The 10122-nt window shown below is 66.6% G+C and overlaps 2 protein-coding genes across 2 annotated transcripts; both read right to left on the reverse strand.

Annotated features, from left to right (window-relative positions):
- Window positions 1-42: 42 nt before the first annotated feature.
- On the reverse strand, window positions 43-2958 carry MNEG_10129 (hypothetical protein; the record flags this gene model as incomplete). Its single annotated transcript, XM_014041398.1, has 2 exons — window positions 43-2609; window positions 2863-2958. Coding segments are annotated over 2 exons (2663 nt in total), but the record flags the coding sequence as incomplete, so codon positions are not given.
- Window positions 2959-4617: 1659 nt separating this feature from the next.
- Window positions 4618-8212, reverse strand: MNEG_10130 (putative DnaJ subfamily C member 3 like protein Flags: Precursor; the record flags this gene model as incomplete). The annotated part of the gene is made up of 9 exons (XM_014041399.1): window positions 4618-4776; window positions 5011-5122; window positions 5451-5524; window positions 5758-5910; window positions 6136-6286; window positions 6508-6615; window positions 6823-7025; window positions 7308-7566; window positions 7905-8212. 9 exons carry the CDS (start codon window positions 8210-8212, stop codon window positions 4618-4620), a joined length of 1527 nt encoding a protein of 508 aa, XP_013896853.1.
- Window positions 8213-10122: the final 1910 nt, after the last annotated feature.

A 10122-nucleotide genomic window follows, 5' to 3' on the forward strand; every position in this document is an offset into this window, starting at 1 on the left:
CCCGCGGTCGCCTCGCTCGCCGCCTCGCCCGCGGCCGCGGACAGCGCCGCGCCGTTGTCGGCCGCGCCAAGCAGCGCCGCGCACGCGGACGCCGCGGCGGAGACGAGTGGCTGGGTGCCGCAGGCCATGAGGGCGGTCAGCTCCTCCAGGCGGCCCAACAGGCCGGCCTCGAGCTGCTCTGACAGCTGCCGGCTGCACACCCGCTGTTGCGCCCCCGAAACTGGAAGCGCCCCGTCGCCCCCGCTGGCGGCGGAAACAGAACCTGGAAGCAGCGAAGCAACCGCGCTCAGCTGCTGCCCGAGCGGCGCCGCGTCGGCGACGCCCGGCGTGCCCGCGCCAGCCAGCAAGCAGCCAAGGTACTCATGCAGCAGGCTGGGCGCGCGGCTGCCTGCCTCCCCGCCTTCCGGCTTGGCAGCCGCCTCTGGGACTTCCGCCAGGAAGGCGAGCCACGCGTGGAAGCTTCCGGCCGTCAGGCCCGAAAGGTCCGGCGCCGCACCGCTGGGGGCAACCGGCACCTGCAGCAACACCGACGCATGCTCTTGGACGAGGCTGCGGGCGGCCGCTGCGGCGTCGGGCGCCGCAGCTGCGACGCCGGGCAAGGGCAGCAAATGGATCAGCAGATGCACTGCAGGCACTGCAAGCGACGCGTCTGCAGTGGCAGCCGCCAGGAGCACCTCAGGCAGGCGCGCGCCGACGCCGGGCGTTGCGGCGAGGGCGACCGCCCTGCGCGAGGGCGCGTCAGTGCGCAGCGCCAGCAGCGCCAGCAGGTCGAGCGGCGCCGCGGCGGAGTCCTTGCAAGCGGCTTCGCCAGGCGCCAGTGAGAGCGCGGCTGCCAGGGCGCCCAGGGCGTCACAGGCTGATGCGTGCACCGCGTCAGAGCCCTCCTGCTGGACAGCATCCAGCCACGCGCCGCGCGCCGCGGGCGCGGCTGCATATGCCGCGCGCAGCAGCGCGAGCGCCTCGGCTTGCACCTGAACCTGACTGGCGGCAGCGTCGTCGCCGCCGCTGACGCCAGGGTTGGTGATGCCGGCGCCGGCGATGGACAGCAGGGCGCTAAGAGCCGCCGCGCCTGAGCTGGCATTCGCTGCGAACAGCGCTGCGAGCTGGCAGCTGGCGGCATGAACCTCGCTGGTGCAGCTGCCACCATCCGGCCCTCCTGCCTCCGCGCCCGCCGCTGCGAGCCTGACGCCGACTAGCCACCCCATGACGCTGCGCGCATGCCCCAGCCGCGGCAGCAGATGTGGGTGGCGCTCAAGGCAGACTGTCGAGAGCCGCAGCACCAAGGCAGCCTGCGCAGGAGGCAGCCGCTGCAGGCCGCCGCCGTTGCCGACGTCGAGCGCCCCGGCAAGGCTGTCAATCCAGGCTCCAGCTGCCGCCGCATCCATCTTTGCCCACGCGGCAGGCAGCTGCTGGCGCCACGCCACGAGCAGCTGCTCCGGCAGCGGCGCCAGTAGCGGCGCGCTTGCTGCGCAGAGTAGCTGCGGCGCGGCGCCGCGGCCGTCGCCCTGAGCCAACTCAACGACACAGGCCAACAGGCAGCTGGCAAGCCCCTCGTGCTCCTGGCGCACTGCGAGCGACAGGAGCTGGTGCACGCATGCAGCAGCCTGCAGCCCCGCGGCCGCCGCGACGTTGGCGCCGCTGCTTGCGCCAGGGCTGAGAGTTACGCCCAGCGTTTCCATAAGATGATCAACCTGCAGGCGCCGCTGGCCTGCGTCAGACTCCAGCAGCACGCGCTCAAGGATTCGGCCGACGAGCCAGTCCCGTGCAGCAGCAGACGCAGCGGCCTCGCTGGGCGCTATGCTGCGCGCAAGGTCTGACCACTCCACCACCCACTGCGCCTTGCCCTTGTGGCTGACTGTGCGCAGCGCGGCCGGCGGCCCCGTGGCCAGGGCGGCCCACAGCGGCGAGAGGCGCGCGATTGCAAACGCGTCCGGCGCCACGGCCTGAAGGGTGCCTAGGAGGCGCAGTGCCGCGTCCACATGCACCGCAGGCTGCCGCGCCACGCGCCCGGCCGCGACCTCCGCCAGCCGCGCTACGCCGTCGGCGGGCGACTCAGCTTGGCTGAGGAGGCGCGGCGGCTGCGGCAGTGGGGCCGCCGGCGCGCCTCCGACGGCGCCGGCGGCGCGCGCCTGCAGCCAGGAGGCCCAGGCGGCGTCGTCAGGCAGGCTGTAGCGCTGCAGCCGCAGCACCACGTCCATCGCGCCGCGCCGCAGGAGCTCGTGCTTGTCGTCCTCGTCCTGGTGGTGAGCCGCCGCCTCAGGGCTGCTGCGGCTGTTCGCGCCGCTGCCCCCAGCTGCGCCGCCGCCACCGGCGCCGCTGCCACGGCTGAGGGCGTGCAGGTCTAAGGCCGCCTCCAGCAGCGCGAGCGCCGCCAGCTGCAGCCCCGTAAACTGCTGGCGCAGCGCGTCCGGCGCCTCGTACGCCATCAGGCGGCCCAAGAACGGCGCGAAGACCAGCAGCTGGAGGCAGGCGAAGTCCTGGCTGGACAGCCGGCGGCGGCCGAGCGCGTCGAGGGCGGCGAGGGTGGAGCGCAGCGCGTTGCGGGCCGCGGCCAGCAGGGCACGCTCCGCGGCCGGGGCGCCTTGGATTTCTACCAGCTGGAACAAGGCCTGGGTTTGATGTGGGATGGAGGGCGGTGGGATTTTCGTCCAGAAGCTGCTTCCAAGGCGTGTAGAACCACACGCAGGTCACCAAGCGGTTGGTGCTGGCATCGGACCCATGCGGAGGCCTTCGCGGCAGCGGGCAACGGTGTTCAAGCTGCCGTGGTGCCTTCCGTGGATGACTGCATAATGTGGAGCGTGGCGGCCTGCCTGAGCGACGCATGTGTGGGCGTGGTGCCGTGCGTTGCACCGCCGACCTCACCTGCAGGGAGCTGTGCAGCTCCACCAGGGGGCGTGCCAAGGGGGGTGCTAGGGGCCGACGCAGCAGGTCCATTGCCGCGGCGCCCGCCGCGGACATGCTCGATGAGGCGGCGCCTGGACGGTTGGGGCGCCGCGGAGGGACAGGGCATGATCACCAAGAGTCAAGACAGGGTCGCCGCAGTCCGAGGAAGCGGCACCCTCGTCGCTTGCAAGCCGGGCGCATGACACCTGTTCCACTGCGGCCTGACATCAGGGACGCTCACGAGGGATAAAATGGCAGTAAACCCTGCCGGAGAGCTGCCTCAAGGCGAGGACAGGAAGGGTCCGTCCTGGAGAACAGAACGCGATTGCTCTTGCTCGCAGGCAACCAGGGGGCCTTGCGAACGTTCTACCAGCTGCAGAACGCGACGATCCGTTCTGTGTGTGGGCGTACATGGCGGTTGTAAGCTTCGAAACGCCCGACGTGGGCGGATGGGCATGGCCGTGAGCCTCTCGGAATCAGTTGTTTGGGTCCGTGTTTCAAACGGATCCAGAGGTTGAGGGCATCAGGGGAGTTGTTGTTGGCAGCACTTGGCCACTGCTTGTGCAAGTTATCCGCTTGACCAGCCCTGCGGCATGTCTAGAAATCTTGTGACAGGTGACTCCATGAGTGCGCCCCACTCACTCATTGATGATGTCACGTCTTCGCACATATGCATGGTCGGGTCCTGTGTTCCTGCAGCTCGTGGCGTTGTATAGCCGTCAGCAACTGCACGTTGCTAAGTGCAGGTTGGCCCTTCGTTCTGATCTGGCGGCGGTTGTCAAGGGTCGGCTGGCTCGGGGTCTGCCTGTGGGTGAGTGCTCGCAGAGGGTACATTGGTTGCACAGTCAAGCCCCAAACGCGCACTTGTGTAGAGCGGTTATCTTGATGAGAGCGTGCGGCATTGCAGTCCGAGCAGTGAAGATCCGCATTCATGGGGCAAATATCACTCCATGGCGAGTGTGGACGGGCTGAACAGACACGCTTCACTAAGTGATTCATGCAAGCTGCGCTCGTGCATTTGGTTTACTGAGCCATTCTCTCGAAGTTACTGTTTGGTAGGGCCGCAACTGCTGCAGCGCAGCACAATCAATGCGCCACTGCTGCTGCTCGCTCCACGCCGGTGCACTTGCGGGTGACACCAGGCTGAAAAGGTGGCGGAATGAGGCTGTCAACAGATCCGACTGACAGACCGCGATTATGTGCGTGTCACCCGAGCAAGAGATCTGCGTTCGAGTTTACGATAAGGTATCGTAGTCTAGTGTGATGGCACGGGTGAAAAAACAAGATGTTTAAAGTTGTACTCGAGGATTATGCGTACTGAAGAAGTCATGCGGGGCGAATACGAGACACCAGGCTCACAGGCGCATTGACATTCAGGGCACACGCAGCCTGAGCACCCACGGCCTAAATGGTATTCCATGATGGGGATTGCTGCCGTCAATGCTCCTGACACTGCTACTGCTGCTGTCCAGGCAGATCCTGTCCCCATGACCAGGCGCCGGACCGCCAACGACGGCCGGGGGTCACTGATGTCACACTCAGCGGCATGCTCGACGAGCCTCTCCGGCTCGGCGCATATCTGCCGCCAGCAACCTGCCGATCATTTTGCCCGTGGCAAGGTGTATTGTGTCCCGCAGCCAGTCTTCTTGTTGTCATCAATCACAAGCCAGCTGTACTGCACACAACCTTCAGCCTGCCGCCCAGGGCAAGTCCCCCATTCAAAGGAGCCGTCGGTTACATTTGGAACGTGAAGGTGAAGCCACCGCCTGCATGCTGGAAATTGTGGAAGCCCCCGGGGCCGCCTGGCCCAAAGCCGGCCTGCTCCAGGTCCTCCCCCCTGTCATAGGCGCCCCGCTTGTCGTCATCCTTGAGCACCTCATAGGCCTCCGCCACCTGCAGATATTTTTGGGGCGAGGGGGGGGGGGAGGAGGGGGACAAGGAATTGAGTAAGCAGGTGGCGCTTTTATTTTAAGGGAGGACAACGAGGGGGCTTTGATAATTGATTTTGGGCGTTTGCGACGCGTGCGACGAACGACACTTTCGACATGAACAGCTGAGAGCCCAGGGTCGAGCGCACAGGTCACAATTACGCCTCTAAACCACTCCTCCCAGCACCACGGGGCCCACCTCCTTGAACTTGTCCTCGTACGCGGCCTTCTCCGCGAGCGGCGCCTTGTCTGGGTGGTAGGTGATGGCCATCTTCTTGTAGGCCTTCTTGATGTCACGGATGTCAGCTTGCCTGGGGTGGCGTGGTTGAGCGGGCACAAGGGCACGGTGCGAGTGAGTGCATGCATTCGTGTCAGCGCGTGTGAGCGTGTGTACTGCACGCCCATTAGTGGAATATATTGTGTGTGTGTGTGTGTGTGTGTGTGTGTGTGTGTGTGTGTGTGTGTGTGTTTGTTTGAGCGGATGGAGCACGTGGAGCACAATATCAGAGGCACCGTGGAACAGGGCATTGTGGCAAAACATCAAGAAAGCTGAGGAGACCACCACCACACATACACAGACAATCTTCCTCCTCAATTACGTTGGCATCCCTGTTGTCGCATCGGCTCGTGCCCACTTACTTGTCCACACCCAGAATTTTGTAATAGTCCTTGCGTTGACTCATTTTGAGGCGCTTTTCAGCCTCACGGTACAGCTGGGCGGGGTGGCATGAGAAGGGAGAGGTATGCAAAGTAAGGACTCTGCCCAAGCGGAGAGCGCCAGCAGACAGGCCCCACAGAATTGTGGCAGATGTGCACTGCTCGTGATCCTGACCGTGTCAGTCCCCAGGCGCGCCGCTTGGAGCGGCACCAGGCAGTTCCCGAGTCCCGCAAGCGATCAGCTCAACGCTGCCGAGCTCGGGGTTGCCAGCGCCCCCGCCCCGCGCACCTGTGCGTACTCCCCGTCCCCCTGGTGCGCCGTCGCAGCTGCCTTGGCCCTGTTTGAGGCCTCCTGGAACTCCTCCAGGTCAAACAGGATGTGCACGATGTCAGTGGTGGCGCCACGGTGGCCGGCCTCCAGGGCCAGGACCGTCTCGCAGGACTGTTGGTTTAGGGGGATTGGTGGGGGCAAGGGTATTGGGCAGGGGCCAGGCAGCGGCTGAGGGCTCTACGCTAGGATAGCAAGCGGAAAGCATCTGCGCGACTGCCCTGGCTTAGAATATTGTCCCGAACGCGCCAAAGTGCCCTGTCGGCTCTTTGTGTGGCAGCGACACCCGCCGCCCAGTAGGCTGCCTGCCCCTCGCTCGATGCGTGCCAGGGGCCGCACCTCCCGCGCCTCCTTGTACTGGCGCATGTTTCGCCGCACGCGGCACAGCGAGTAGTGCAGCTCTGTCGCCGCCTTGGTGTGCGCGGGGTCCACCGCCAGCGCCCCCTGCAGCTGGGCCTCCGCCTCGGACCAATTGCTCTCCTCCTCGGCCCTGGGTGGGATGATGTTGGGTTACGTGCATGTGGTGTGTGTGCGTGTGAGTATATGTGTGTGTGTGAGCATACACAGGAGTGTGTGCGGGTGGGTGGGTGGGCATGTGCACGCATGTATGTCGTGGTGCATGCCATGAATGCACGCCCTGCTCTTGCCAGCCAGCCACGGCGGCCCCTCCCCTCAAAGCACAACCTAGAGGCACGCGCGCGCGCCGCGCACCTGGCTGCGCGCTGCCGCCGCCGGTCCAGGTCCTTCACCTTGTTGAACTCCTGGAGGGAGGGCGGGGGGTTCCGCGAGGGCAGGGGCGGCTTCAAGGGGGTACATTGGCTGCGGGGCGGAGGGGAACCCCGCATTGGCAGCGACCTACAGCCGTCCGCCCGCACGCGTGGGTTCCCCCTGGCCCAGGCCCATTTCTGCCGCACGCTGCTGCGCATGCGCCTGCACATGCAAATGCTTTTCACAACACACGCACCCATAGCTCACGTGCGCCAAGCAACCCTCCCCACCCTCCCAGCAGCACCCTGCCCGCCTTACAGGGACGCCCGGCCCACGCCCCGGCGCCCCGCCCCGCGTGCCTTGCGTGCCGGCGTGTGGTCTGGGTCATATTTGAGGGCCTCCCCAAAGTGCCTCTTGGCCAGGTCGTGGTCGTTGAGGTACAGGTAGGACCGCCCCCGCAGCACCAGGGCCTCTAGGTGGCCCGGGCTGGCCTTGAGCAGGCGGCCCGTGGAGGCGATCACCTGTCAGGGGGGCAGGGGGGGAGTGTCCCAGGGGGGCCGGAAGTTCGTGGGGCGGGCGGCTGCGTCGGACTCCTGCCTGGAGGGGGCCAGTGTGGTGCATACAATGAAACAACCTTTCACACCACCGCTGTTAGCCACCAAACCTGCTCAGAAAAGCACGACAGAAGAGGGCGATTTCACAAGTGACTCTGTGCCAGGTGACCGTGATGCCACCCATCGCCGCCGAACCGATCGCGCCGCGCAAGGCCTCTCTCAACACAAAAGGCAACCGGCCGTGCGCACCTGCTCGTAGTTTTTCGCGGCAAACTCGAGCTGCGCCTCCGCCACCTGCGCCCGGGTGCAGTCTGGCGCCGCCTCCAGCACCATCGCGATCGCCCGCCGCGCCGCCTCCGGCCCCTGGCTGTCCAGCCGCTCCAGCATGCCCATGGCCGCCTCCAGCGCCGCGACCGCCTCCAGCTCCTTCACGGCCGCCTTGTGGCCCGCCTTGATACGTATCACCTGCTCCAGGTCTGACCGCGCCGCGGCGATGTTGCACAGCTGCCTGCGGCCACGGGGGCGCGTCGTGGTGCTGTTTTCCCATGCAGGCAGGCGCGCAGGGCTGCACACCGGGGGCTGCCTGATTACATACCCCAGCGCTTCTGGTCGGGCCAGGCCTTGCGGCACGCCTGGCCCCAACAGCCGAGGCGTTGCTTGGCCGCGCCGCGTGCGCTGGCCGACAGACCAGACCGGCAAGGGCAACGGCGGTCCGACATCAAACTTCTGTTTCAGAAAATCTACCTCCCTCGTGCAATCTCCCTCTCTCTCTCTGTCTCTCTCTCTCTCTCTCTCTCTCTCTCACACACACACACACACACACACACAGTTAGGGGAGGCGCGCACCTCTGCAGCTTCCCCCTGTGCAGGTAGCCCGCCGTGAATGCGCCATCCTTCTCGATCGCTGCATCGAGGTCACGCAGCGCTGCAGAGTGCTGCCGCAGCGACATGTAGGCGGCCGCGCGCTTCGTGTAGAACAGCGCCTGCGCCGGGTCCGCGTCTATCGCGTCGGTGTAGTGCCGGATGGAGCTGCTGAACTCGCCGCGGCCGAACGAGGCGTCGCCCTCGCGCAGGAGCGCCGCCGCGTCGGGCGCCGACGCGGCGGCGCCGGCCGCGGCGAGCAGCCAGAGCGGCAGCAGCAGCGGCGTCGCCATGGCGCGGGACCAGTGCTTTTAGGTCTGTGAAGAAGGGAGCTGCAGATTCCAAGGGTCCAAAGGGCACAACGCAATGTGCGGAGCGCGTCGCTGCGTCGGCGCAGCAACCGCCTGCTCTTGCTGCCCTTGCAATCGCGCTTCGCCGGCGCCGCAGCTCAGATGGAGAAATCACGCCGGTGTGATGCCACGAAGCGCCAATGAGCGTAGCTGCACGTCTGTTCGAGGCACCTGTCTCGTACTCGAACACGGCAGGGAGCGCAAGAGGTGCAAAACACCGCGACAGTGCTGAAAGAGATGAAGCTGATCAGTACTACGGATCGATGTTTGTTGCTGCGGGCAAAAGCTGCTCGATCGGTGGCTTCATCTTGGCTTCTACCGTACTCCGGTCTGCTCCGACGTTGACTCTTGCATCAAGCTTGCCTCCAGTAACTGGTATCGATCACATACAGATACGGTACCCGCGATTTGCAGCGGAGATCGCAGCCAGGACGCGTCCGGCAGCGGGGGGCACCCATGGCGTCCCGTTCGCGTTCGAGGTCGCCTCGGAGAAGATCTTTGTCACCTAAAGGAAAATATAATGGTCATAGGGAGGATGATAGGAACGAGAGGGGCAGGCAGAACGGGCGATCTCACCGCTCGCGCAGCAGGAGTCGGGGCAGGGACCGCAGCGGCGAGAGAGAACGGTGGAGGGATGATAGGGACCGCTCGCCGCACGGCAGGCGGTCGCCAGAGCGGCGGCGGTCGCCAGAGCGGCGACGCGAGCGCTCCCCGTCGCCGCTGCGCCGCGGGCACCGCCGGTCCCGTTCGCCGCCGCCACGTGACGGGGGACGGCTGCCGCCCCCGCCTAGCGACGGTGGGCGGTTCCCGCCGCCACCTCCGCAGCAGCATGACGGTGGCCGTGACCCACGGATGCACCCGGACCGGGACCCGGCGCGGCGGCGCCAGTCACCAGAGTACCGCCGCTTCGAGCGCCCGCCGGACGACCGCGCCGGCGCGCACGGCGGGGGCGGAGGGGGCGGCTGGGGCCAGCCGAAGCAGCCGGCATCGTGGCGCACGCACATACAGTGAGCAGGCCGCCTGGGGCGTGGGACGCAAAGCAGGGGTGATTGGGAAGGATGCCGATTCCGCGGCCTATCCGCCGGCGCAGCCGCTACTGCTCGTGCTTGCATGCCGCTGCTCCTGCTTGCATGGCGCCGAGCGGCGACACTCTCCATCGCTCCGGACGCGCCCGCCTCTGCGTCGCAGGTATGAGGGCCTCAACATGAACGGCCCGAGCCTGGATCAGATGCCTCGGGACGAGGAGTTTCTTGGGGCGGACAGCTTCCAGGAGCTGTGAGCGGGAGCGGGAGCGGGGCGGGGGACGGGATCCGACGGCGCGCGCTGACGCCTGCTGGGCCGCATGCCTGGATGAAAGCGGGCGGCGTGACGCTGCAGGCCGCTGGCTTGAAAGGCGCCCAGATTGAGCTGTCTGGCGAGCAGCAGTGCGCCATGCAGCGCGCGGCGTCAGGTCGGCAGGACTTCGTGGTGAGGTTGTTGGCACGCGTGCATGCTCCGACGCCATCCATCACCTTTCGACCCCGCAGGCGGCGGCTTAAACGGTTGCGGATGTGGGAGGACAGCAGCTGGACACTGTGGCGCAACACACCCAGCCCTCCCCCCGGCGAGGGCCCCTCCGGCAGCAGCGACGACGAGGAGGAGGAGCCGGCAGCGCCAGCGCAGCAGCAGCAGCAGCAGAATGGCCAGGCAGCCAACGGGCGGCCGGGCGAAATGGGGCCGCCGCCGCCCCGGCCGCCCAAGGCACTCAAGGGGCACGCGCTGGAGGACGCGGCCAAGGCGGGGCGGCGGCTTAAGGAGCTGGAGAAGCACCAGAAGGAGCTGGACGCCCTGGAGGAGCAGGTGGGGGGTAGGGG

This window comes from Monoraphidium neglectum (genome assembly GCF_000611645.1).
Source record: "Monoraphidium neglectum strain SAG 48.87 unplaced genomic scaffold scaffold02191, whole genome shotgun sequence".
In the NCBI taxonomy this organism is placed as follows: domain Eukaryota; kingdom Viridiplantae; phylum Chlorophyta; class Chlorophyceae; order Sphaeropleales; family Selenastraceae; genus Monoraphidium; species Monoraphidium neglectum.